This window comes from Microtus pennsylvanicus, chromosome 2 (genome assembly GCF_037038515.1).
Source record: "Microtus pennsylvanicus isolate mMicPen1 chromosome 2, mMicPen1.hap1, whole genome shotgun sequence".
Classification (NCBI taxonomy): domain Eukaryota; kingdom Metazoa; phylum Chordata; class Mammalia; order Rodentia; family Cricetidae; genus Microtus; species Microtus pennsylvanicus.
Genome location: NC_134580.1, coordinates 31,530,222 through 31,556,873, shown reverse-complemented (window position 1 = coordinate 31,556,873; position 26,652 = coordinate 31,530,222). Strand labels below are relative to the sequence as shown.

General features: G+C 55.1%; 2 protein-coding genes across 3 annotated transcripts; one reads left to right on the top strand and one right to left on the bottom strand.

The window, feature by feature from the left end:
• The first annotated feature begins 416 nt into the window (after positions 1–416).
• LOC142844765 (keratin, type II cuticular 87) lies at positions 417–7,396 on the top strand. Its single transcript, XM_075963568.1, has 9 exons — positions 417–782; positions 2,160–2,368; positions 3,278–3,338; positions 4,089–4,184; positions 4,649–4,813; positions 5,041–5,166; positions 5,777–5,997; positions 6,742–6,773; positions 7,203–7,396. Exons 1-9 carry the CDS (start codon positions 417–419, stop codon positions 7,394–7,396), a joined length of 1,470 nt encoding a protein of 489 aa, XP_075819683.1.
• Positions 7,397–9,341: 1,945 nt separating this feature from the next.
• Krt7 (keratin 7) lies at positions 9,342–26,378 on the bottom strand. 2 transcript variants are annotated; one of them, XM_075960720.1, is made up of 9 exons: positions 25,993–26,378; positions 24,480–24,691; positions 22,642–22,702; positions 20,699–20,794; positions 20,187–20,351; positions 19,220–19,345; positions 16,998–17,140; positions 10,088–10,122; positions 9,342–9,707 (listed from the first exon to the last, which is right to left on the bottom strand). In XM_075960720.1, exons 1-9 carry the CDS (start codon positions 26,299–26,301, stop codon positions 9,550–9,552), a joined length of 1,305 nt encoding a protein of 434 aa, XP_075816835.1. In that variant the 5' UTR covers positions 26,302–26,378; the 3' UTR covers positions 9,342–9,549. The 2 variants fall into 2 exon arrangements, with proteins under 2 accessions (XP_075816835.1, XP_075816834.1); XM_075960719.1 differs by having other exon boundaries at positions 16,998–17,218; positions 25,993–26,375.
• Between the last annotated feature and the right edge of the window lie 274 nt (positions 26,379–26,652).

The following is a 26,652-nucleotide window of genomic DNA, read 5'->3' as shown; positions in this document are numbered from 1 at the left end:
CTTGTCCCTCATCACACGTGTGCACATGACCCCCCCCACACACACACACACTGAACTCAAAGGTCACTAGACACCCAAAGCCCGGATTTCCTAGCCTTCATGGTGAGACCAATTGGGGTGTGGGCCAACCTGGGATGGACAAGGTGACACACTGAGTCCCAGCAGCAGGGCAGGAGAATCCCGCCCGATGCCTAGAGTGCCAGGTCCTGGAGCTGACCAGGCGCTTCGTGGCACCATAAAGCCCAGGCGGGCGGGAGAAGAACGCTGTTTTATGGGGGCGGCCAGGCAGCCCCGGCTGCTTTGATTCCAACCTGCAAGCTCGTAAACGCTGGGGCGGAGGGTGCGCTGCCTTCTGCACGATATAAGGCTCAGCACTGGCCTTGGGGTCCAGATTGGCCCTGTATCACCTGCTCATCATGTCCTGCTTCTCCTCCCGCCTCGGAGCCTTCAGCTGCGCCTCGGCCTGTGGCCCCAGGCCTGGCCGCTGCTGCATCTCCGCAGCTCCCTACAGGGGTATCTCCTGCTACCGTGGACTCTCAGGGGGCTTTGGCAGTCGCAGCGTCTGCGGGACCTTCCGCTCTGGCTCCTGTGGACGCAGTTTCGGATACCGCTCTGGAGGCGTCTGCGGGCCCACACCCCCCTGCATCACCAGCGTCTCTGTCAATGAGAGCCTGCTCACACCTCTCAACCTGGAGATCGACCCCAATGCTCAGTGCGTGAAGCATGAAGAGAAGGAACAAATCAAGTGCCTCAACAGCAAGTTCGCGGCCTTCATCGACAAGGTGGGTGTCCTGGGCCAGGCCCTTTCTGGAGCCTAAGGACCAATTAAATGGTTTTAGAAGCTCAGGCAGAATGGAAGCTCTTAGTTAACTTTAGCTGAGGAGATAAATCACGCCTGTTCAAGCTGTAGCCAGCCTTAGAACAGAGGGCAATTGAAGACTGATGCCTCTATACCCAAACGAGAAAACGGCAGTGACAACATTGTCCAACCACAGAGAGTCAGATTAGACCCAATCCTCCATTGTCCTGTTCCACAGGCCCCCGAATTAGAGGGCCCAAGGCTCACAGCCGCAGGTCCGTCCAGTCAGGCTACCCCCTGGAAAAGTGGTAACAGTCGAGCAGTATGGATCCTGGGCCCAAGAATCTGTGGCCTTTGCCCAACACCTACTTCCTCCTCTGGCTCACTGGGTGACAAGGAGCAGTGTCCTCCTTGCTCCACCTCAGAGCCCCCACCGGGGCAGTGTGTGAGCTGGCCATGACCTTGAAATGGAAAGTAGAGCTAAGACAGTCACAGGATCCTATCGGCTAAGACACAGTATGGAGGACCCTAGACACCGTTTCTGGAAGCTCCAGCCCAGGGCTCCTCAACTGTACTCTTTGGTAGAAGGTGCACAGAGGTCAGGCCTGGCCGTAAGAGGTGGACCAGTCCTGCAGCCAACAGGCAACTCCGTTCCAGCTCAGGTCTAGAAACCTAGATGCCCAGGGCTAACATCCCTTGCTGTTGTTCTTCTCCGCCAGCACAGTGGGCCTTGGCCACATGGGCACTTCTGTCTTCATGACTGACAGTAAACAGTGACATCTTTTTCTAAAATCTTTTCCGGTCTGCATCATCCACATGGTCTCCAGAGACCTGTGAGTTCAGGTTCACTTGGGACTTCAGGCCTCTTCTGTGGCAAGAGCCCCAGAACACTCACCCCTGCCTCTCTGATACCCTCTCCCCGCGCCCAGGACACCCACCCCTGCCTCTCTGATACCCCCTCCCCGTGACCAGGACACTCACCCCTACCTCTCTGATACCCCCTCCCTGTGTTCAGGACACCCTACCCACCTCATCCATTCTCAGTTGTTCACTAAGCTCCCTGGTTACCAAGAACATCACCTAAGCTACAACCCGTCCTGAGGAAGAGCGTAGTGAAAGGCTCCCTTCCCTCCCCCTCCACTGTTCTGTGTTCTTTCCTCCAGGGAGCTTTCCTGATTGCCTCTGCCTTACCTGCAGTCTCTCAGTTGCCCAGCACAGCTCCCTGCCTCAGTTTCCCCATCTGGGCCCACCTGAGCAGACATTCATTTGCCCATTCATTGTACACCTCTTCAGTGAGTTTTATCAGGAGACAAAGGCAGGTTGGCTCCCTTCCACAGACTTTCTCCCTCTCCCATGGCAGGTGCGCTTCCTGGAGCAGCAGAACAAGCTGCTGGAGACCAAGTGGCAGTTCTACCAGAACCGCAAGTGCTGTGAGAGCAACGTGGAGCCGCTGTTCGAGGGCTACATCGAGACCCTGAGGAGGGAGGCTGAGTGTGTGGAGGCTGACAGCGGGAGACTGGCTGCTGAGCTCAACCACGCCCAGGAGGCCATGGAGGGCTACAAGAAGAGGTGAGGGCAGTGGGGATGGGGGTGCACAGAGACAAAGTGGCTTTAGATTGGACTCTAAACGGATCCTCCCTCAAGAGAGAAGACAACGGCGGCTCCTGCTGCCAGAGCAGCGGCTCTCACCTTTCTATGGCTGCGGCCCTCAGGCTGCTCTGACCCCCAACCATAACGTTACTTTCATTGCTACTTCATAACTGTAATTTTGCTACCTGCTATGAATTATAATATAAAGCATCTGATATGCGACCTTCAGGGAGTCGTGACCCACAGACTGAGAACCACTGGTCTAAAGAGCGAGAAACTTTCTCTTAGCCTGGGAGTTTAGAGATGGCAAAGGGGGCTAGGACTAAGACAGCTCGGGAGTAAAGAGCACTGGCTCTTTCAGGGGATAGGGTTCAACTCCTAGCACTCAAATGGCAGCTCACAACCATCTGTAACTCTAACCCCAAGAGGCCAGCACCTTCTTCTGGCCTCCACTGGCATTTTATGCACATGAGCACACAGACACGCATGCAGGCAAACATCCATACACGTAGAAGAAAAATAAACGAAATCTCAAAAAACTTTTTTTAAATGAAGATTGTAGATTCTAAAATACTCACTTTTGCTTATTTCTTTTCTTAATTCGCAAAGGCTTGTTGAGCACCCGCTGTGTCTAGGTGGTGCTGGAGCAGGCCCTGGATGGGGACCAGGCAGAGAAAGGGTGGCTCCAGAGCCAGGCGGGCTTCTTATTCTCGGAGAGCTGCAGGCCAGACGTAAGGCCCCTCTTGACCCACATCAGCCAGGAGGATGTAGGAGCACAGGGAACTGTCATGGTCCCCTCCAAAGTGTGAGGTCCTGGGGTATGTCCTTCTGGGCCTTTATTTTCTTTTTCTGCCTCCTCAAATCTGTGCCTTGTGCCTCTGTCCCCAGGTATGAAGAAGAAGTTGCACTCAGGGCGACTGCTGAGAATGAATTTGTGGCCCTGAAGAAGGTGAGTGACTCAGTCATCCTTCAGCCCGAGCTGACGCGTGGCAGCTTTGCTGGGCCCTGGAGGCCAGTGCTTCCCAGAGTCACAAAGACTAACCCCTGCATGGCCCTGGACCTCAGCGCCCCATGCCAGCCTCACTCGGGGCACTGTTATCTCATGCTCATTAGTCTAGGATTCTAATGTCCCTTGGGGCTGGGCTGTCAATGGAGCGGGCACTTGATATGTGGTGGTGAAGGAGAGAGCCCCAGTTGCCAGGGTGCCTTGGACAGCCACAGTGGGAAACACATGGTGATGAAAGATGCCTAGTGTTTCTTGCTTCCTAAACATGACTCTGCCTTGTGGACTCACCTCCTAACCACCCGGATGAGGGGACTTCTGTGAGAACCTAAGGCCCAGATGCAGAGGGTCCTCAGTTCTGTCCTAGGCCTGGTTCTTCTCTAAGATCCAGAACATAGCTGCAGAAATGACCCATTCCTCACTTCCACACTAGACCCCAGGTTTTGGTGGCAAAGCCAGCTGTAGGTATAGAGGACCCATTCCAGTGGCAACAAGCAGGCTGTGCCTGGGATCCTTGGGTCCCCTTCCCTTCCCACTCCTCACCAATGACATAGAAAGTATTGCTCACTCCATGGCACCGCGCCCTGGGATGACCACCAGCGGAGGGCCTCCCAAGAGGCACTCAGTCTAATAACTGGAGAGGAGAGAGGCACTCTGGTGTGCTCCCCATGGACTCCTGCTTCATCTTCCCTTTAGGATGTGGACTGTGCCTACCTCCGTAAGTCGGACCTGGAGGCCAATGCAGAAGCTCTGACACAGGAGATCGACTTCCTGCGGCGACTGTATGAGGAGGTGAGGGGACACAGGGCAGTCGGGCAGGAGGAGCCTGCAACACTTTGGGATGGACTTGCGACCACTTTGGTCTCTAAGCCTCCCAGCGGAGTCAGGGGACAGAATACTGTTGAGATCTGAGACAGATCTCAACGTGAAGAATTGTAGCTTGCATCTCGTTGCACACCCATGCAAGCTAGATTCCCTGATTAGTGTAACCACAGCAATCACAGCTGGTAAACCACGGGCTTGGGCAACAGCACCAAGCCTAGGTTATAGACATCAACTCCCTCTCCTCCTCCTGGGCCTGTGGTATGATGTGAAGAGCACTGAGGGATGGTCCCGGGGGGACACTGGGACATGGCAGTGGCCACCAGACTAGGACTACTGGAGACACAGGGGAGGAGAAAGACTGGGAGAAGGTAGGAAGCCAAGAGTAGGGGGTCCGTGAACTAAAAAGAGCTTTCCTCCCCCTCCACCCACAGGAGATCCGAATCCTCCACGCCCACATCTCAGACACCTCTGTCATCGTCAAGATGGACAACAGCCGGGACCTGAACATGGACTGCATCGTGGCTGAGATCAAGGCTCAGTACGATGACATTGCCACCCGCAGCCGGGCAGAGGCCGAGTCCTGGTACCGCACCAAGGTGAGTGACCTGGACACTTGTCCGTTAGACATGGTGATAGAAAGAATATGAGATGTCCTTTGTCTAAGAATTCTGCCCCCTAAAGAACAGAAAAGAGCCCATAGAAGGGTGAGGCTTGCTGCCTGGCTCTACGGGCTAAGCACTCAACAGCCTTACCCTCACTGGCAAGTATGCTCAGTGGGTGGACATCCTACCCTGAACTTCATGACATGTCCAATTCTTCTCAGTGTGAGGAGATGAAGGCCACAGTGATCCGGCACGGGGAGACCCTGCGCCGCACCAGAGAGGAGATCAACGAGCTGAACCGCATCATCCAGAGGCTGACGGCCGAGATTGAGAACGCCAAGTGCCAGGTAAAAAGCCCAACCCCCACCGCATGCCCAGCATGAGGAGAGAGTGGAGTCAGCTAGCAGGAGGCAGCTTCCCAATGGGTGGGTTTAGAAGCCACTCTAATGTCAGCAGTTTCCTATCGAATGGGGACGATGCCCCATGTGGAGATGCAGGGACTTTCCTGGTCCCCAGGCCAGAATGAGGCTGAGAGAATGCCAGTGGTTTGTAAGGTACTGGGAAATGGATTCAGAAACCAATCCCGGCACCCACAAGTCACGGGTTTGGGGTAAGCAATTTAACATCCAGCCCACCGTTCTAGGTCAGGAGTCACACACTCAGGCAAACGGAGGCTGGGATGATGAGCAACAGGCTAGTCCCAGGCACAAGAGGTAGCCAATTGAAAAACACAAAGACCAGAACTGACCAGACCCAATAGGAACAGCTAACGAGGGTGTGCAGGGCAAGCATGGTGAGGCCTCTTAACTTTTTCAAAAGAAGCCAGAACCTGCACCAGTAGGCTGGTGTCCAGAATTGAAGACATGGCACTGAGAATAGGAACTTTTAGCAGTGAATACTGGGACTTGGCCCTTGAGCATAGAACAAGGAACTTTAACAACCCTCCCTGCATCCCAGAACACAAAGCTGGAGGCCGCAGTGACTCAGTCTGAGCAGCAGGGAGAGGCCGCCCTCACTGATGCCCGCTGCAAGCTGGCTGAGCTGGAGGCTGCCCTACAGAAGGCCAAGCAGGACATGGCCTGCCTGCTCAAGGAGTACCAGGAGGTGATGAACTCCAAGCTGGGCCTGGACATTGAGATCGCCACCTACAGGCGCCTGCTGGAGGGCGAGGAACACAGGTGAGCTGAGAAGAACCATGTGGGGGTTCATCTGAGGACCAAACTGTCCTGAAAAAACAAGCTGGCTAGGGCCTGTTAGTCCTTGCATGGAAGGGGCAGAGACCCTGGGCCTCCTGGCTAATGGTCTTGGGGACAAGTGTGACATATAGCTCTGACCACACAACTCCAGGCCAGGCTTCAGTAATAATGGTTAGCTGTCACATATCCTATGCTCTATGTCAAGAACCCATTTATAATCTTCCATCCTGTCAGGTAAGTACCATTTTTCCTATCCAAAAACAGAGAAGGGATAGCTCAATCTTCAGCTCCTTTCCCATGGCCACAAAGTTACTAAGCTGCAGAGCTGGGACCCAACACTAGGTCCTGGGCTTCTGAAGTCCATTCCGAGTTTCCCTGGAGTTAGGCTCATGTACAATAAGGATGCTGTGCCCTGTATACCCGTAGCTCTGCCTCATGCTTACTGTGAGCACTTATTGGCATTCAGCAGGCTCAGGCACCAATGGCAGGCGGTGAGTGGCGGTCACGGTTCCATTCACTACTGCTCTAAACCGGGAGGGCTGGTCTCCATGGATGGGGACACTTTAAAGACAGAAAATGAACATTTCAAGAAGATTTGGGGAGCCCTTCCTGCCTCTCAGGAGATAGCTCCAACCTAGACAAAAGCTGGCCTTGTTTGTCCCCAAGCGACTGTCTCAAGGACCCAGGTCACTGCTTAGAACTAATGGTGCTTTCCTTTCTCCTCAGGCTATGCGAGGGTGTGGGCTCCGTGAATGTCTGTAAGTATCTGCTGGAAAGGACCCCTAGAAAAATGGCTCTGGGTTGGGCAAAGCTGCAGCCAGCATGGGCCTACCCCACCCAACCTCCAACATTTCCGACATTCAGTCTTTCCTCTTCCCCAGGCTCCTCCCTAACAACTACTGGTCAGGAAGGGGGGTTGAAGGTGGGGAAGTAAGGGTTGTAGGGCCAGGGAAGGAGGGAGGGTTAGGTTAAAAAACAGTTGAGCACCCATTAACTGGTGGCCACTAGACACTGCAGTCCAGGGAAATGGGTCCAGATGTGCCATGAGGTTGAAAGAATAGGACATGTCATGTTAGCCACTGATCCCTTGAGGAGAATACAAGCCCCGCATGTGAAGCCCTCAGGCACCTGTGGTGGGTGGGTGACACCAGCAAGCCCCTTATCCTTCCCTGTTCCTCTTCCCACAGGTGTCAGCAGCTCCCGTGGTGGAGTCACAAGTGGGGGCCTCACATATGGCACAACCCCAGGGCGCCAGATTGGCTCTGGCCCCTCTGCCACTGGGGGCAGCATCTCAGTGATGGCACCTGACTCCTGCACTCCTTGCCAGCCAAGATCCTCCAGCTTCAGCTGTGGGAGCAGTCGCTCAGTGCGCTTTGCTTAGCGCCAGGACCTGCAAATGCGATGTCTGTCTGCCCCAGAGTGGAGTGATGTGTGTATAAAAAAAAATGTGTGCTTGCTTCCAGAATAATCTAGATGTTCCTATGGGAGGAAAGAGTCAGGGCCACTCTCCTCCACCTTCTCCTTTTAGGGAGCTATTTCTTGGTTTTCCTCGGGCTTCACTTTAGAAGATATTCCCAACCCTCCGCCTAATTCCAACCTGTCTTCAAACACTTATAATTGATTTGTATCATTCACCAAGCCCTCTGTGATACTACCTGTCACCCAGCGTGGCTAAACAATAAAGCTTGGCCTTCATAGGTCAAGGCACAGTCCTAACCACCCAGGCTTTCCTGCAAAAACTAAAGTACCAGAGGGAACCCTGCCCAAGAAGCTCCCATTTCTGGCCCCAGGTACATGGCCCCAGAGGCAGCAAGCACCTGCCTATCATTGGTTGTGTTTGGTCACCTCCCTGACTGACTGCCTTCCTTGGGGCAATATGCTCTATCCATATTCTTTGGGTTGCCTCCCAGAAAACAGTCTGCTCTCTGGGGATTCCTGCTACCTACAGCCCCTGGCTAGGGAGCTTTGTTCTTGCTATTCCTGACGCCTTTACACATTTCAAAGACTCCATATTTGCTCCAGGCCTCCCCTGCCTGTGCAGAAGGGAACTGCCCTCGTGAGGGCTGATGGGATGGGGACTCTGAGGCCAATTTCTGGTTCTGTCTGTGGGTGCCTTGCCTTCTGGAGTGCCCCATCTGTGTTTCAATAAAGGCTGCTGCGATGCAAGGGTGTGTGGTGTTTTGTGCCAGTGTCTCCACTCCCTGCTGGTTTGCCTGCACCAGCCAACCAGTCCTAAGCCAGGGAGGAGGGTTGTCTCTGGATTCTTACCCACTCTGCACAGCATGGTGCTCAAGACACAGGGGATGAGTTGGTAGGCCCCAAACCCATATACAAGGAATCACAAGGCACTGAGAGACAGACTCTACCCTGGATGAGGACTGCACCACTCATGGCTCTAAGACACCAGTGGTCCACTACATGTCCTGCTCACACCATACCCCAGTTCAAAACCCCATGCCCATGAGGTCAAATCACAGACTCCTCAGAAGTCAACACACCCTTGATGATGGTCTCCATCCTGTCCCCTGTGCTCACCCACTCCCTGCTGTCCTTTGAGGCTTGCTCGTAGACCTTTATTACAACCACCTTAGGCTGCTCCCACCCTACCCTGTGGACCCCACACTTGGAGACCTCAAACCAGCCCCAGTGCCCCCTCATGCCTGGGACCAAAACTCTCAATGCAGAAACACCTGAAGCTCTACAGCAGAGACCCAGACATTTGGAGGCCCCCGACAGAGGTCCCCTCCTCCCTCCCTAGGTATCTAGACACAGCCATTCCTTCATCAGGGATCCAGGCTCAGGCTCTCTATCCACAGCCTAGGCTCTGAGACCCCTGCTGTACCAGACCTTCCTCTGTCACCCCCAGGAGTCACCCCTGGGGAATCTCAGTTGCAGAGGAACCCTTCAAAAGTATCAGAATATAGTCCTAGGCCCCAGGAATTGACAAGGATGGCATTCTTCAACATCTGCCTGCTGCCACCTTTTCCCTGAGGCCTTCTTGGATGCCCTCAGGAGAGGCACTGGAACCAATGCCAGCCTGGACAGGGGCCTAGGTGGCACCCTGGGTAGGGGTTAAGCACCTTGGAGCCACACCCCTATCAGTCTGAACCCCAGTCCTGAGCATGCCATACCCTCTGCTCCCTGTGCACATCAGTCCTGGCCGCAAGGGAAGGTCGCTCAGAGGAGAACTTTACTAAAACCAAGAGCAGTTTCAGACCGTATTCTGTCTTATGACAGGGACGTGGAGCAGGAGTGGGCCTGTGTGTGGGACAGGGACATGGAACAGGAGGGGTCCTGTGTGTGGGACAGGGACATGGAACAGGAGGGGTCCTGTGTGTGGGACAGGGACATGGAACAGGAGGGGTCCTGTGTGTGGAAGAGGGACGTGAAGCAGGAGGGGTCCTGTAAGTGGGCAAAGGGATGTGGAACAGGAGGGGTCCTGTGTGTGGGAAAGGGATGTGAAGCAGGAGGGGTCCTGTAAGTGGGCAAAGGGCTGTGGAGACTCTCCAAGCCCACAAGCTTGGTTATATGTACTCAGTTGTGGGGACTCCTGCGTGAGGTAGATGTGGTCCTGATGGAATGGGCCTTGAGGCCCCCGAGCCCCCCACTGCTTGAGAAGCTCAGAGCATTGCTCCCCATGGTTCCGTCGAAGACGAGCCTGCTGCCACTGCCCCCAGTGGAATTCACTACAGCTGTAAGAGGAGAGGGTCTGATTAGTGCACACACCCCTGCCCAGGGAGCCCACCCTTCTCCCAGCCCACCTTCCTGCCACAGCCGGCCCCCTCCTTGCCCTGCCTCCCTTCTCTAACAAGGCCCCACAGCCTAAAAGAAACTTCTTACAGCGGTGGGGCCCTCCCCAGGGTCTCAAAGCCGTTCCTCGCCCGGCTTCCCTCTACTCTCGCCTTTGCATTCTTGCTCTGGGCCCCTGAGCTGGGTGGATATGAGTTCCATGGAACCTGCCGGAACTGTGTGTGGAAGGGGAAGCTCCTAACTCCACAAGCCGGGGCTCTTGAGCCAATCTAAGTCTTCACAGCTGGCACTGAGGGGGGTGGGGGAGTAGCCAAGAACTTACAGATGTTCACAGGGCCAATTCCACTTCCAGACAACCTGTGAGAAGAGGACAGGTCTGTAAGGGTGGCTCTCACCTCAGGGCAGAGCTAGCACTGCCAGGCACCAGCCTCCAGAGGCCAAGCAGAATCTCCATCCCTCCCTTCTTGTTCCCAGTTCATCTTTAGCCTTGTTTCACAATCACTGAGGAGTAGGAGTGAAGAGGCCCACTTAGTCCCCGTTCCCAATCAACTACACGGCCTGCATCAAAGTTCCAGGGCGTTCGTATCCCATCTCTAGACGGGGCCTACCTCCAGAACCAAGGTGACAGGTTTGTTTGTGAATATTGCAGCATGCACTGTCCCTATGAGCCCCAAACACCAGGGCTCGGGAAACGATTACACGCTCATTAGTTGTGAGCAGGCCTGCCCTTCCTCACCAGAAGTTCTCAAAATGGGCTGCGGCTTACGGACTCCTGTGTCCAGCCCATAGCGCAGGCCTGGAACTAGCAATTACTTAATAGATGCTGAAATAATTAATGAATTGTTGACTGACTTTGGCTCCAGCCAGGACCAAGAGGGTAGGGGAAGGCGGGGTGGCTTTCAGCCGCCCCGTGGGCCTCAAACAGGTCTTGCAGTGGAAATTCAAAATCTGAGACAGCTGGGTGTGTTTGTTTGGTGACTCATAGTCCCACTGTCACCAAGATCTTGGCCTTGGGGTTCAGTTGCTTGGCGGGGGGGGGGCAGATACCTTACTTTGATGGGGAGGGGGAGAGGGATCCACTGGCCTCAGCAGCCTCACAGTGAAGGTGAGAAAGGGTCAGGTTTTCGGGATGCTTCCAGGATGCTATACCAATGGTAGAGACTGCTAGAAGTTGGAGCCGCCAAGGGCTGGGTGCCACCAAGCAGCAATTCCAGGGCACTGTCTAAAGGGCACGCTGGGAACAGGCCTGATGTCCAAGTTACAGTGACTGATTTGCTCTTCCATTCCAAGTAATATTGACTTTGTGACTATATTTGTAACATTGTATCTCAAAGAATACAAACTCAAAACAATTATGAAAGTTTCAGAGCCACAGTCCCTGAAATGTCCAGGATAAGTTAAAGGGATTAAGGGATTTAAAACAGGAAGAATCAGGGCCCCGGTGTAGATAGGAAGGTTCAGAGAGGCCTCTCAGACGCAGCTGCCTGTGTGACAGCCTGTGTGACAGCCTGGGACAGCCTGTGTGACAGCCTGGGACAGCCTGTGTGACAGCCTGTGTGACAGCCTGTGTGACAGCCTGTGTGACAGCCTGGGACAGCCTGGGACAGCCTGTGTGACAGCCTGGGACAGCCTGTGTGACAGCCTGGGTGACAGCCTGGGACAGCCTGGGTGACAGCCTGTGTGACAGCCTGTGTGACAGCCTGTGTGACAGCCTGGGACAGCCTGTGTGACAGCCTGGGTGACAGCCTGTGGGACAGCCTGTGTGACAGCCTGTGTGACAGCCTGGGACAGCCTGTGTGACAGCCTGTGTGACAGCCTGTGTGACAGCCTGGGACAGCCTGTGTGACAGCCTGGGACAGCCTGGGTGACAGCCTGTGTGACAGCCTGGGTGACAGCCTGGGACAGCCTGTGTGACAGCCTGGGACAGCCTGGGTGACAGCCTGGGTGACAGCCTGGGACAGCCTGTGTGACAGCCTGGGTGACAGCCTGTGTGACAGCCTGGGACAGCCTGGGACAGCCTGTGTGACAGCCTGGGACAGCCTTGGTGACAGCCTGGGTGACAGCCTGGGTGACAGCCTGGGACAGCCTGGGTGACAGCCTGGGTGACAGCCTGGGACAGCCTGGGACAGCCTGGGACAGCCTGTGTGACAGCCTGGGTGACAGCCTGTGTGACAGCCTGGGTGACAGCCTGGGTGACAGCCTGGGACAGCCTGTGTGACAGCCTGGGTGACAGCCTGTGTGACAGCCTGGGACAGCCTGGGACAGCCTGTGTGACAGCCTGGGACAGTCTGGGTGACAGCCTGGGTGACAGCCTGGGTGACAGCCTGGGTGACAGCCTGGGACAGCCTGGGTGACAGCCTGGGTGACAGCCTGGGACAGCCTGGGACAGCCTGGGACAGCCTGGGTGACAGCCTGGGTGACAGCCTGGGTGACAGCCTGGGTGACAGCCTGGGACAGCATGTGTGACAGCCTGGGTGACAGCCTGGAACAGCCTGTGTGACAGCCTGTGTGACAGCCTGTGTGATAGCCTGTGTGACAGCCTGTGTGACAGCCTGTGTGACAGCCTGTGTGACAGCCTGTGTGACAACCTGGGACAGCCTGTGTGACAGCCTGGGACAGCCTGTGTGACAGCCTGTGTGACAGCCTGTGTGACAGCCTGTGTGACAGCCTGTGTGACAGCCTGGGTGACAGCCTGGGTGACAGCTTGGGACAGCCTGTGTGACAGCCTGTGTGACAGCCTGGGGCAGCCTGTGTGACAGTCTGTGTGACAGTCTGTGTGACAGCCTGGGACAGCCTGTGTGACAGCCTGGGACAGCCTGGGACAGCCTGTGTGACAGCCTGGGACAGCCTGTGTGACAGCCTGTGTGACAGTCTGTGTGATAGCCTGTGTGACAGCCTGGGACAGCCTGTGTGACAGCCTGTGTGACAGCCTGTGTGACAGCCTGTGTGACAGCCTGGGACAGCCTGTGTGACAGCCTGGGACAGCCTGTGTGACAGCCTGTGTGACAGCCTGTGTGACAGTCTGTGTGACAGCCTGGGACAGCCTGGGACAGCCTGTGGGACAGCCTGTGTGACAGTCTGTGTGACAGCCTGTGTGACAGTCTGTGTGACAGCCTGTGTGACAGCCTGGGACAGCCTGTGTGACAGCCTGGGACAGCCTGTGTGACAGTCTGTGTGACAGCCTGGGACAGCCTGTGTGATAGCCTGTGTGACAGCCTGTGTGACAGCCTGTGTGACAGTCTGTGTGACAGCCTGGGACAGCCTGTGTGACAGCCTGGGACAGCCTGGGTGACAGCCTGTGTGACAGTCTGTGTGACAGCCTGGGACAGCCTGTGTGACAGCCTGGGACAGCCTGGGACAGCCTGTGGGACAGCCTGTGTGACAGCCTGGGACAGCCTGTGTGACAGCCTGGGACAGCCTGTGTGACAGCCTGGGACAGCCTGTGGGACAGCCTGTGTGACAGCCTGGGACAGCCTGTGTGACAGCCTGTGTGACAGCATGTGTGACAGTCTGTGTGACAGCCTGGGACAGCCTGGGACAGCCTGTGTGACAGCCTGTGTGACAGCCTGGGACAGCCTGGGTGACAGCCTGGGACAGCCTGTGTGACAACCTGTGTGACAGCCTGGGACAGCCTGGGACAGCCTGGGACAGCCTGGGTGACAGCCTGTTTGACAGCCTGTGTGACATCCTGTGTGACAGCCTGGGACAGCCTGTTTGACAGCCTGTGTGACAGCCTGTGTGACAGCCTGGGTGACAGCCTGTGTGACAGCCTGTGTGACAACCTGTGTGACAGCCTGGGACAGCCTGTGTGACAGCCTGTGTGACAGCCTGGGACAGCCTGGGTGACAGCCTGTGTGACAGCCTCTGTGACAGCCTGTGTGACAGCCTGGGACAGCCTGCGTGACAGCCTGTGTGACAGCCTGGGACAGCCTGTGTGACAGCCTGTGTGACAGCCTGGGACAGCCTGTGTGATAGCCTGTGTGACAGCCTGTGTGACAGCCTGTGTGACAGCCTGGGACAGCCTGTGTGATAGCCTGTGTGACAGTCTGTGTGACAGCCTGTGTGACAGCCTGGGACAGCCTGTGTGATAGCCTGTGTGACAGCCTGGGTGACAGCCTGGGGTACAGCCTGGGTGACAGCCTGGGACAACCTGTGTGACAGCCTGGGTGACAGCCTGGGTGACAGCCTGGGTGACAGCCTGGGTGACAGCCTGTGTGACAGCCTGTGTGACAGCCTGGGTGACATCCTGTGTGACAGCCTGGGACAGCCTGTGTGACAGCCTGGGACAGCCTGTGTGACAGCCTGGATGACAGCCTGGGACATCCTGTGTGACAGCCTGGGACAGCCTGTGTGACAGCCTGGGTGACAGCCTGGGTGACAGCCTGGGACAGCCTGTGTGACAGCCTGTGTGACAGCCTGTGTGACAGCCTGTGTGACAGCCTGGGACAGCCTGTGTGACAGCCTGTGTGACAGCCTGGGTGACAGCCTGGGTGACAGCCTGTGTGACAGCCTGGGACAGCCTGTGTGATAGCCTGTGTGACAGCCTGGGACAGCCTGTGTGATAGCCTGTGTGACAGCCTGGGACAGCCTGGGTGACAGCCTGTGTGACAGCCTGTGTGACAGCCTGGGACAGCCTGTGTGACAGCCTGGGACAGCCTGGGTGACAGCCTGGGACAGCCTGTGTGACAGCCTGGGTGACAGCCTGTGTGATAGCCTGTGTGACAGCCTGGGACAGCCTGGGTGACAGCCTGGGTGACAGCCTGGGACAGCCTGGGTGACAGCCTGGGTGACATCCTGTGTGACAGCCTGGGACAGCCTGTGTGACAGCCTGTGTGACAGCCTGGGTGACAGCCTGTGTGACAGCCTGTGTGACAACCTGTGTGACAGCCTGGGACAGCCTGGGACAGCCTGTGTGACAGCCTGTGTGACAGCCTGGGACAGCCTGTGTGATAGCCTGTGTGACAGCCTGTGTGACAGCCTGTGTGACAGCCTGGGACAGCCTGTGTGACAGCCTGGGACAGCCTGTGTGATAGCCTGTGTGACAGCCTGGGTGACAGCCTGGGTGACAGCCTGGGTGACAGCCTGGGTGACAGCCTGGGACAGCCTGTGTGACTGCCTGGGTGACAGCCTGTGTGACAGCCTGTGTGACAGCCTGTGTGACAGCCTGTGTGACAGCCTGGGTGACAGCCTGTGTGACAGCCTGGGACAGCATGTGACAGCCTGTGTGACAGCCTGTGTGACAGCCTGTCTTCCAGAGGCCTCTGATGTTCAGTTCTTCTTCTCACAAAGAAGTCAGGTGGTTAAATAAATGTTCGTATAAACAGTGTAATAAAGAACACTAAATAGGGTACACAGACCCTCTTTTACCTCTGGCCTACATTCTCAACCATGCCCCCCCATCTTCCTACCACCCAGGCTTTCTGCCTCAACATTCCCCCACTCCTGCCCTGCCCCCACACACCCCTACCTTCTGGTCTGCTCCATTCATCTTACCTACGCACACAGCTTAGAAGAGAAAAAGTTCTCCAGAGAACTTAGCATTTAAATATTGTAAGTTCCTGGAACCAGGATGATGGCTCTGCAGGTATGAGAGCTTTCCACCAAGCCTGACAACCTGTGTCCCATCACACAGTGGAAAGAGAGAACCTACTCCCCAAAACTGTGACCTCCACACACACTGTAGCAAGTACACACACACACACACACACACTGTAGCATGTGGGTACACACATATACACACTGTGGCATGTGTATACACACACATACACACAATATAAATTTTTTTCTAAACTAGTTTGTTTTTTAATAAGTGCAAGCAAGCAAATATAATTAATAAATAAATGAGCAAATAAATAAATAAAGCTAAAGATCCTGGTTTCTGATCTTTCCCTTTGCAGGTGTTTATCTCCACGGTGAAAGCACTTCCCCTCTGAGGGCAGAAACATGGCTTAAATATTGTCTGCCTCTATGCTGGATTCTAACGAGGCTACTCCCATGCTTTCCCAGCATGGTTGCTTCTCACCTCTCCAAACCCTAACCTTCTCCAGGACAAAATTTTTCATGGCTCCGGAAGGAATCAGTCCCTGCAGCCTCTAAGAACAAAAGCAACTTCAGACTGAGGTGCTCTATCCTGCAGGAAGTCAGCCCAGCCCCTGCCAGCCTTCCACATCACTGCAGGTGACTATGCACACAGCTCTGGGGACAGAGAAAATGCTCCTAGCACCCGGGTAGCCATGAAAAGCGGCCTAGCTTGTTCATGGGCAGCAATCAGCAGCCCTCAGCTGCACACTCCTCTGTCCCTCAGGTGACTGAACCACAGCTTGTCCTTCTGCAGACCCTGTAGGCAACGCTCCTGACCTGCCTCACTGAAAATTTGCTGAGGATCAGTAGGAGAGCCCTGCCAGGAGCTGCTGAGACCTGCATTTGAATCCCCAGGACCCACATAAAAAGCCAGGTGTGGCCTCACAGGTGCCTGTGACCCTAGTGCTATGGGGGAGCAGGTGGGAGACAGGATGATCACGAGCTATCTAGCCACCGGCCTAGCTCTAGGTTCCATAGAAGACCCAGTCTCAAAACAAGGCAACATGGAGCAGGACACTGGCATCCTCCTCTGACCTCCAAGCATCAGCTTGGATGTGGGAACCTGCGCACACATGTACTTATACACCAGACACATGCACCATACCAAGAAATAAATCATTTTTTAAAAGCTCTGCTTGTTAGTATTAAGGCATCTGTATTGGCCTGACCTTGGGGTTCAGACAGGATTTGTCCTCAGCTGCAGTCACCAGAGCCCCTCCTGTGCCCATTCACTATGCTCTCTTTTAAAAGAACCCTGTCCACCCCCCCCCTCCACTCTCTGTTTCTCTCTTCTCTTCTGCTGTTTCTGTCCCTAGAGGCCTGTCCCCACCTCCCCTTCCCTCTTTTTACATTCCCTTTATAGAAACCCCTCCACATGAACTCTGTTGCTTGGTATCTTTCTCTCACCCGCCACTTTTTAAATTCCAACACTGCTAATGGCCCTACTTAAGAAGGGACTTACCACATGGCTTTTCCATCCAGAAGAAAGTTTTCTACGGGGCTAAGCAGCAATCAGGGGCTTTGGGCACCCTGTCCCTCCCACCCTATATCCTGCAGAGGGCGGGCACCTAATAGATGGCTGTGGGTGTATTAATAACAAAGCCAGACCTTACTGATCCCCCAGGACCTCATGCTCAGCCTGCATCTCTCACCGGCTCTCCTCGCCCTCCAGCAGCTTGCGGTAGGTGGCGATCTCGATGTCCAGGGCCAGCTTGACGTTCATGAGCTCCTGGTACTCACGCAGCTGCCGCGCCATGTCCTGCTTGGCCTGCTGCAGAGCGGCCTCCAGTTCCTCCTGCTTGGCATGAGCATCTTTGAGTGCTAGCTCCCCGCGCTCCTCAGCCTCAGCAATGCTGGCCTCCAGCTTGGCACGCTGTGGGTGGTCGAGAGACTATGAGCAAAGGGAACAGCTGGCCACGACCTTCCTACCAAACCATGATGCTCCTGGCCGTCTTGCTTGAGATGGCTTCACCGGCCCTTCCTGCTCCCCCAAATGCCAGGGAATCCTGAAGGTTAGACCCAAGGATATGAGGAGCCAATGTTTAGGATCTGATGCTGGCTCTGCCAGTATCAGTATCTATCCCACCGGAATGTGGTAAGGGTAAGGGGATTGAGGCATAGTTCCCACAGGCTGGTGTCTGCTGGGGGCAGCTACCACTTACTATGGGCGTTAGGGCTTCCCCGCCTTTGGGCACTTCCCCCACTATCACAGTTTAGGTCATGAATGGACATCAAGGGCCCATGTGTGAAGCTTTGGTCCCCAGCCGATGGTGTTTATCAGGAGGAGGTAGAACCATTAGGGGATGGGGCTAGTGGAAGGAACTGAGGGCACTTGGGGACATGTCCATGAAGGGGTGAGGAACCCTTGTCCTTCCTCTCTGCATTCTGGCTGAGGTAAGATGAGGAATTCTGTACAACCATCCACCCACACACACACCATGATCCACATAGCCCCCTACTCAAAGTGACGACGCTTAAACCAGGCACGGAAACCGTGAGCCGAAGCAACTCTTTTCTCCTCTAAATTGGTTCTCTGCAGTGTTTTACACAAAGAGTAGATCGCTGGCTAACACAACCACTAACAAAAGCTGCCTCCCTCTCCCATCCCCCACACTCCAGCCCAGGGTGTCTCTGCCCGTTCCGAGGATCCCTCTCCAACCTAGGGGCTTCTTCCTTCAGCTGAAGTCACCACCTCTCTCCTGCATGGACACCGGTCAGTGGAGTCCTCTCACACTAATGTCCCCTGAGACAGGCAGGGCAGCCCCTGTCTCTAGAGACCACCCCAGTCCTTTGAAGCCCTCGGTGGTGATTGCCGTCTGAGAAAGCTGGTGGATGTGGTAAAGGCTACGGTCTGAGGAAGGACCATTCATTATCTTGAGCCTCGTGTTCTGACCAAGAAGTCGGTCTACTTCCCTGGGTGACTCACAGTTCTACATCCAAGCCAGAAGGCAGCAGCTGCCCTGTGTATAACCCACCTACAGGGCTCAGAGAAGGCTCTTCCTGGGTAAACCACTCTACCTTCCGACCGCAGCTCAGTGAAATGTTTGCTGAGACCGCGGCATGCATCCTCTGCCCACCCGCGCTGCAGACGCCTGCTCAGGCTGCACTGTCATGACCACATTAGCACCTCAGTCCCTCAGGGGACCCTTCCCTCATTGACACCCCCATTCCAGCTTCCAATAAAGTACATGTGCTCTCAGACTCTCCTTTGAGACTTCTGTCCCTATGGCATGACAGGCTCCAGAAGACAGGACCAGTGGCTTCCACTCTTAAGGAATATGCAATTCCAGTGGGGTGAAGACAGCCAATAATTTAATAACCTCGAACACTGCAGACAGTAGAAGGTGCTTCAAAGCCCTTCAGGTAGCTGCTAGTGGGTGGCTGGGGGTTTGAAGATGCCAGTCCCCACAAGGGGACTCTGGTCCTAAGTCCCAGAAACGATAAAGCAAAATCCCTGGACAGAGCTGGGAGAATCACAGACTGGTGGACTGAGACCCTTGGAGCATGAACGCTAGGTGAAGGAAGATTTAGGAAGCAGGCTAGCATGGCCTGACTAAAAGGAGAAAAGGGTGTGGTCCTGACTGAAGACGGGGTGAGACATGTAAGGATTTCTGACGGATGCACTGTGAGCCCAGAGTTAGGGGCAAGCAGAGTGCTCAGTGTCCTGAGCTTCCTTCCACTGGCTCCATGCCCAGCCATGACTCTTACTGTCAACCCAGCCCAGGCCCTGGCCAAAAGTTTTCCATCAGGTAGGCCTGAGATGTGAGCTACACCCACCTGGGCCCAGGCCTCCCAGATTCACCCTGACCTTGACCTGGCTAGCTGCCTCTCACCCAAAAAGCAGGGAAAAGGCAGCAGAAGGGCAGGTCCCCACCTGGTTCTTCACGGCGTCAATCTCTGTCTGCAGCCTCTGGATGGTGCGGTTCATCTCCGCAATCTCATTCCGGGTGTTGCGGAGGTCATCTCCGTGCCTCCCGGCCTGCGCCTGGAGGGTCTCAAACTGAAAGGTCGCGAACACAATGATGGCAGGGTGGGCCATCACTGCCAACCACCAGGGCCTTCTCTCCACCCACGGACAGCCTCTCGCGGCTACATTCCCAGGAAAGATGGTCACCCCTCAGCCACCACTACCACCCAGGCAACCCACGTTCACAATCCCAAAAGGTCAAACTACAGGGCAGTCTCTGTCCCCTCCTAACCAGGATCTGAGAGCATGAGTCCAGGCCTATACTTCTCTATCTATGCACACTGCTGGGCTCCACACCCTTTGCACCCCTCAAACCTGGCTTCTGACTTCCTTCAGTGACACTGGTTTAGCCCATGTCTCCCCCATGTCTTTAGCAGATTGCCCTCAGCTGTTTTGACTCTATAGTAACAATTAAGCCTCCTGTTCCTGGAACACTGCACTTCAAGAGCTAGTACCCACTCTTCTCCTACCAGCTGTGTGAGCTGGAAAACTGACTTAACCTCTCTGGGCCTCATGTTTAGAATGGCAATCACAGCAGTGCCCACAAAACAGGGCTGTTCTGTGGATTAGACACCTGGGGTGACAGAAGACTTAAGACGCTGCCTAGCCCCGTGCACATGTGTCCCACCTGATCAGCACTGACACTGAGCCATTCTCAATGTATGTCTCATTGCTCTTCTTGCCCCGTCAGCCTGGGTTCAGGCCTAAGGCAGGGAACTAGCCTTGGCTCCTTCTTATCCTGAACTCGAGCACACCATGTTCTCAGTCACTGGTGCCTGCCAGGCCCCAAAGACTGGAAACATGATGAGGAGAGAGGGGGCTGCCACCCAGAGTCTAGCAGGAGGAGGAAAGATGTCCCCAAAGGGCCACACACCTTGGTCTGGTACCAGGCTTCAGCCTCAGCCCGGCTATTTTTGGCCATCGCCTCATATTGGGCCTTGACATCGGCAATGATGCCATCCAAGTCCAGGGAGCGGCTGTTGTCCATGGACAGCACCACGGATGTGTCTGAGATCTGGGACTGCAGCTCTTCTAACTCCTGCAGGGACCAGAGAGGACACTGGGCTGCATGTCTGGGACATGACCCGCCCTATTGCACACCACACTGGAACCCACCCAAGGAAAAGAGAAAGAAGAAGCTGGAGTGGGGAGAAGCCAGTGAGGCCTCAGAACAGGCTGATTAGTTCTGCCCACCCTGGCTTCTGGCATCTCAAACACAGAATCTGGTAGGATTAGAAGAGAGAAAGAGAAAATACGGTGCACACAGCAGCTCCTCCTGTGAGGTCCCGTCAGGGTATTAGCCTTGGCCCAACCCCTGCCAGATGATGGTCAGTGGGGCTCCTTTCTAAGGCTAGAAGATGGCACGCCACCAACCCTGGAACTCACCGTCTCATTAAGGGTCTTGAGAAAGCTGATCTCATCATTCAGACCATCCACCTTGCCCTCCAACTCCACCTTGTTCATGTAGGCGGCATCCACATCCTGGGGTGGACAGACAGGATAGAGAGAGTGACAGCGAGAGAGAGAGAGAGAGAGAGAGAGAGAGAGAGAGAGAGAGAGAGAGAGAGAGATACCACGTCCTCAAGACAGGATAGTGACACCGCGTCCTCAACAGCCAGGAGAGATGAGACCAAGTCCGTCAATCCTGCCCGATATTTCAGGACAATACTGCTGCCTCCCCGGAAACTTGCTCGCTGGCCCTGCAGGTTGCTGGATCGGTCACATTTCCAGCCTCTCCACAACCAGCATTACCTCCCCAACACCTTTGACCCAGAGACCCTGGGCCCCACACCAAACATGTGACCAGGTCCCAAAGGCTTCATGGTATGGATACAACCCTGGCTCAGACATCCTGGCTGTGGGAAGAGTCACACTGAACACCTCCTCTTCTCCATCCGTGTAAGAGCAGAGCGTCAGTCATTCAGATCCCTCTACCCTCCTAACGATGAGCAACTTCAGCCAGCCACCTTCACTGGGAACACTGGGCAACTCCGAGGCCAGGGAGCGCAGGTCACAGCCCAGCTGGGAGATGGGCTTCTGTCAGTGCTTTTACATCACTGTGACCAAAATGTCAGCCCAAACAATGTAAGGGAGGAAAGATTTGTCTAGGCTCTGGGTTTCAGAAGCCTCAGTTTGTCAGAGCAGAGAAAGCCTGGAAGACACGGCAGCTCACATCATGACTGACGGCTGACCAGAAAGAAGCAGAGGGAGGGAATTCTGATGCTCTTTTGGCTCTGGCTCACTCTTTCTGTCTGTATGTCTGTCTGTCTGTCTGTCTATCATCGATCTACCTACCTATCTATCTAACCATTCATTCATTCATCCATCTACATACCTCCCTGTCTATGTCTCTCTCTGTCCGTCCCTTTTATTCTGCCCAGGGCCCCAGCTTCCTCCCTCAGTTACCCCTCTCTGGAGATACCCTCTCAGATACACCCAGAAGTGCACCTCACCAATGTTGCAAGTGATTAACAGTAATAATAATTAAAAATCAGGTTCTTACTACGTGGCCCGGGCTAGCCTGGGATGCACTATGTAGTCCGCACTGGCCTCAGCCTTACAATCCTCTACCTCAGCCAAGCTAGAATTAAAGGTCTGTACTGCCATATCCATCTCCTAGCTGATCAAAGCCCAGTCGAGCTGACGGTGGAGAAAGCCACCGCACTCTTCCACCTACACTCTCTGGGCTGACCTAGTGGGTCTTCAAGGGCCCGCTCTGTGGCCAGGAAGTTCACCTGCAGCAAGGTCTGCATACAGAGCTGCTTGGTGAGAGGGTTTGGACTTGGGATTCTAAAGACAGTTAGCACAAACCCTCTGAGACACTTCCAGGCTTACCAAAGACCACCTACACACCTTCAGGAACAGGGAGCTCATCCTGACTCAAGACAGATCATTGTTCATTCTGCAAACATCTGAGGCCACCCAGGAGCCCTGAGGTCTGGGGTAAAAGTTCTGACCCCCAAAAGACACTTCATTAGATGATCCTACGGCCTACCTCTCAAACTTCTATCTTTTGTCTTAGTTCTAACCCTAAAGGTCTGGAAACAACTCTATTTGCCCATTAGAGATGTACATTGCACAGGTGCGCGCATGCATACATGTGCACACACACGGTGGGGGGGGGGGTGCACATACAAGCATACATGAACATAGGGCATGTGGACACAGGTTGTCCTGCCCTATGTGACTGAGACTTCGCCAAACTCAACATTCCCTTCTGTTTAGTCAAAGGCAAACCTTGACCACAGACCTAGCCCTGGGGTATAAGGGCCCTAAGGGCCCTGGTACCACCCTGGGTATGAGACAGCCCCAGCGCCTCTGCCCCTCACCTTCTTCAGCAACACAAACTCGTTCTCAGCAGCTGTGCGCCGGTTGATTTCCTCTTCATACCTGCAACCAGAGAGGGGCATGGGGATGGTCCAGCTTTGCCTCGGACCAGTCACACACAACACTCAGTGGCACACCTGAGACAGCAGGTGGCACAGTTACAAAACCTAATTTCTCTTACTTCCATGCAGATAGTCCCAAGTCTTCGCATCTCAGCATGGAGGGAAGGGGCTCAGGAAATGTATGGGAATTAGAAGCCAAAGACTGTATCTACCGGTGGGGAAAGCAAGCAGAGCCAGGCTTGGGGGCTGTTTAATGGGGCCTAAAGTGCATGTTTAGTGGCATGCACTTCCTGTGGGATAACTCACTCCCCCTCCCAACAGCCCTACACTATAGTACTGTAATTGTCAGAGCTGAAAGCACGGAGGCAGGTCACCTGGCCGGGTCATCGCACTGCAAAGGGACAAAGCCCTGGCCTGAGCCCGGGCAGCTGACTCCACCGCACCTGCCTTGACCACTAGCAAGGCCCACCCCTGAAGTGCGCAGAGAAAGTTCAAACGGGGAAAACAGACAGAGTACATATGAAGCGCCCACGCTGGGTGGTAGCCCACATCTCTTCCCCCAAATCCCTCTTCCTCTCAAGGAGCTGGCACCTGTTTCGGGGAGGACCTTTGCCAGCAGGAGCCCAGACTCAGGACATTCGTGCATCCAGAGTGGCACATCAGTCCCACAGAAGCTACTGATCTGCAAGGCTCCCTGATGCCCCACCTTGGTGCTGGTCTGCTGCCACCAAATGCACTGGCTGATGCTCTCAGAGCACCATGCCCTTCCCTGTGCCTGCTGCCAGCTTCCCATTCACCCTCTGCCTGGAGCTCAGCCTGCTCCACAGAAGCCAGATGCTCTGAGGTGATCTAGTGCGGCTAAATCCCAGGCAGCAGGGGTGGCTGGCTACTCAGAGCCCCTTTGCCCTGCACCTGTCTGGTTCTACCCACGGTGAGATTAGTCTGTTGACACAAGCCCAAGGGAAGCAGCTGGTGGGAGACACTCCCCGGAGGTCCTGTTTGTTCTCCTCTGGTCGGAGCTGGTATGCCTGGCTTAGTCACCCAACCACAGAGCACATTGGTTGCCCCCAGTGCCCAGGGGCAGGGGGCAGGGTAGGGCCCAGCTCAAGCCTTAGACTTTGCTTTCTGACCAGGGAGGGGAAAATTGAGCCGCAAGGGCATTCAAAGGCTTGTCCACAAACTCCAGGCTTCCTATCTCTGGCAGCCTCTTCCCTGGTTCTGTCCTGAGCCCTGCCCTGTCAATCAAAGCCATCATTCCCATCTGTTTCTTTCCTTCTCACATCTGGGAGTTAGGGACCCAAATTCAAGACCAAGTTTCCTGTGACCTGCTATGCAATCTTGACTAAGTCCCTTAGACTGTCTGGTTCCAATTCTTCATTTGCTAATAAATAAATAAATAAATAAATAAGCAAGCACGCTGTTCTACTCTAGAATAATCTGTGAAGGTTTCAAGTTCTGAAGCCCTCTGTCATGGGATACCTTCTGCCTACGCACCTGAGGCCTTGGGGCTTAGTCAGGCACCCAGAAGGAACCAGGACTGTCAGGGTAGACTGTGCTATTTCTCTCGACTAAGCAAGGGGAAACAATGAACAGCATGCCCCAACAACATTCCCTGGGAGGCAAAGGAAGAGGTGGGGCAGGGACATGGCTCAGGCAGTTCTGGTGGTGGGCAGCTATGAACTCTGACCCCTGAACCAGGGATGCTTGCAGAGTGCCTATGAGTGGAAGGCACACTGTTCCAGGCCTGGGGTCCTCCGAGTGGCGCCCAGGGACATTACTTATTCTTGAAATCTTCCACCACGTCCTGCGTGCTTCGCAGTTCCGCCTCCAGGCGGCCTCCATCCAGCTGCAGAGTCTCCAGCTGCTGCCTCAGTCCTGCAATCTGGGCCTCAAAGATTCGGGGAAGCTGGCTGCCCTTGGCTGACTTCTGCTCCTGCAGCAAGGCCCACTTGGTCTCCAGCATCTTGTTCTGCTGTTCCAGGAAGCGCACCTGGAGGGGTGTGGAAGAGGTGGCGCCTGAGGGGCCGAACACTGGAGCCACCCAGCAAAGCCCACACACCCACAGTTGGTTCCCAGTGCTCATTTCTCCTCTCGAGAACCCTACTTCAGTGTGAGATGTGGAGAAGGCGAGCTTGGTTTGGTGGTGTATAAGCATTTCTAGCCAATTTGGCTTCAATGGTATTCTCTCTCTCTCTCTCTCTCTCTCTCTCTCTCTCTCTCTCTCTCTCCCCTTTAGTAGCCTCTTTCTTCTCTGAAACCACAGGTGAGCATATTAGGCAGTCGACTGGACTGCCCCTCCTTTCAGGCTGGAACTACTCTTTCCAGCATGCTAGGATCAAACCAAGGAAAAGAAGCATTGACTCCCATCCCAGGACCAAAAGGAACCCTCAGCCTGAAGACAGGAGGAAGGCAAGAGGAGCTGCCTCAAAACTAGCAGCCTCGAAAACCAGGACTTGGATTAGGACAGTCCGGCCCAGCATCAAGGCAGGAGCCCAGATCTAGGGCAGCCGGAGGAGAGGGGACTTCTAAGGATTTCTAGGACAAAATAGTACAGGCAGGAGTGTTGGAAGGAAGACACTGAGGCAGGGGAGTGGGCCCTAGCCAGAGGGCCAGGCAGGACTGAAGGCCTCAGGTCTCCTGGGGCCCCTTCTCTGAGACCCAAGTTGCCTCTCTTGTCCCTAGAAGGCCATGGGTGGTAGGAATGGACAGCCAGGGAGCATTGTCTTCAAAATGATTCCTGCTGACGGTCCCTCAGCCCAGTCCCTATCCCCCCACTGGGCCATCTCTAAAGGCAGAGGTCACCTCCTACAGCAAAGGAAGGTAGAGGAACAGGCAGGTGGGTAGGGCAGGAACCTCCCTCTCCCCAGCGTTTATTCTCAGATACATCCTTCTCTCATTGGAAAAGGACAGTCCACCTCATTCCTGACTCCCCATAACCTCCTCTCAGGGAAAGGGACCCAGGCAGAAAAGAACTAACTGCTGGCCTTGGCCTCCAGAGCTCCCAGCCTCGCCCCTGCACCACACTGGCTCCAAAGCCCCAGAGATCTCAAACCCGAAAACAAAGGAAGATAGACAGATCTTAGAATCCTTGAGGAAAGTGAATTACACAGGGCAGCTGCTGGAGGAGAGAGGAGCTTGGACACTGAAGGAGGGTGTTAGGAGAGTTCTACAAAGATCCCACCCAAGACACTGAAGGAAAGAAACCGGGTAGGCCTCCTTGGGCAGGACTGATGCAGGCGTGGCCAGTAAGAACCGCTAGGGCCTGACTGGGGTGTGTCACATCGGTCTCACCTTGTCGATGAAGGAGGCAAATTTGTTGTTGAGGGTCTTGATCTGTTCACGTTCCTCCTGGCGCACCTGCTGGATTGTGGGGTCGATGTCCAGCCTCAGCGGCGCCAGCAAGTTCTGATTGATAGTGATCTCTCTGATGCCAGAGCCCACCGGGCTTCCATAAGCAGAGCGCACGGCCATGCGCGGCCTAGAGGTGCCCAAGCCATAAAGGCTGCTGCTACCAAAGCCACCGGCACGGCCCGAGCTCAGGCGCATCTGGGCACCTCGGCCGGGGAAGGCGGTGGAGCGAGAGCTAAAGTGGATGGACATAGCGGCTGGACGTGGCTGGCTGGACCGGGCGGGCGAGGAGCAGCGAGAAATGGCTGACCTCAGGCAGACTGCGACCTTTTATTCCTCCGTGAGGGCCCTGAGCACACACAGGTGAGGACAGGGCGGGGCTGGCCGCTGGCCACCTTTCTCTGCCGCCAGGGGCTCTGGGGCCGCCTTCTGCCCTCGCGCCGCCTCCAGCCGCCGCCCAGGCTCTCTGTCCACGCCAGAAATGTATGCAGAAATGTCAAACGCCATCCTGGGACACCCTCGATGTGTCAGGACGCCTCAGACACCCGCAGTCCAGAAATCTCTGGGTCTCTAAGAGACCACCTTACAGTTGGTAGAGGAAGG

Bases quoted from the DNA above. Each gene is read 5' to 3' on its own strand.
- LOC142844765 (XM_075963568.1), top strand. From the start codon at position 417: ATGTCCTGCTTCTCCTCCCGCCTCGGAGCCTTCAGCTGCGCCTCGGCC. The intron at 783-2,159 runs GTGGGTGTCCTG...CTCCCATGGCAG, and splicing joins TCGCGGCCTTCATCGACAAG to GTGCGCTTCCTGGAGCAGCA. The intron at 3,339-4,088 runs GTGAGTGACTCA...TCTTCCCTTTAG, and splicing joins AATTTGTGGCCCTGAAGAAG to GATGTGGACTGTGCCTACCT.
- Krt7 (XM_075960719.1), bottom strand. From the start codon at position 26,301: ATGTCCATCCACTTTAGCTCTCGCTCCACCGCCTTCCCCGGCCGAGGT. The intron at 19,346-20,186 runs GTGTGTGGCCCT...GCGACCTTTCAG, and splicing joins AAGCCTGGTACCAGACCAAG to TTTGAGACCCTCCAGGCGCA. The intron at 10,123-16,997 runs GTGAGAGATGCA...CTCTTCTCACAG, and splicing joins CTGGAGGGCGAGGAGAGCCG to GTTGTCTGGAAGTGGAATTG.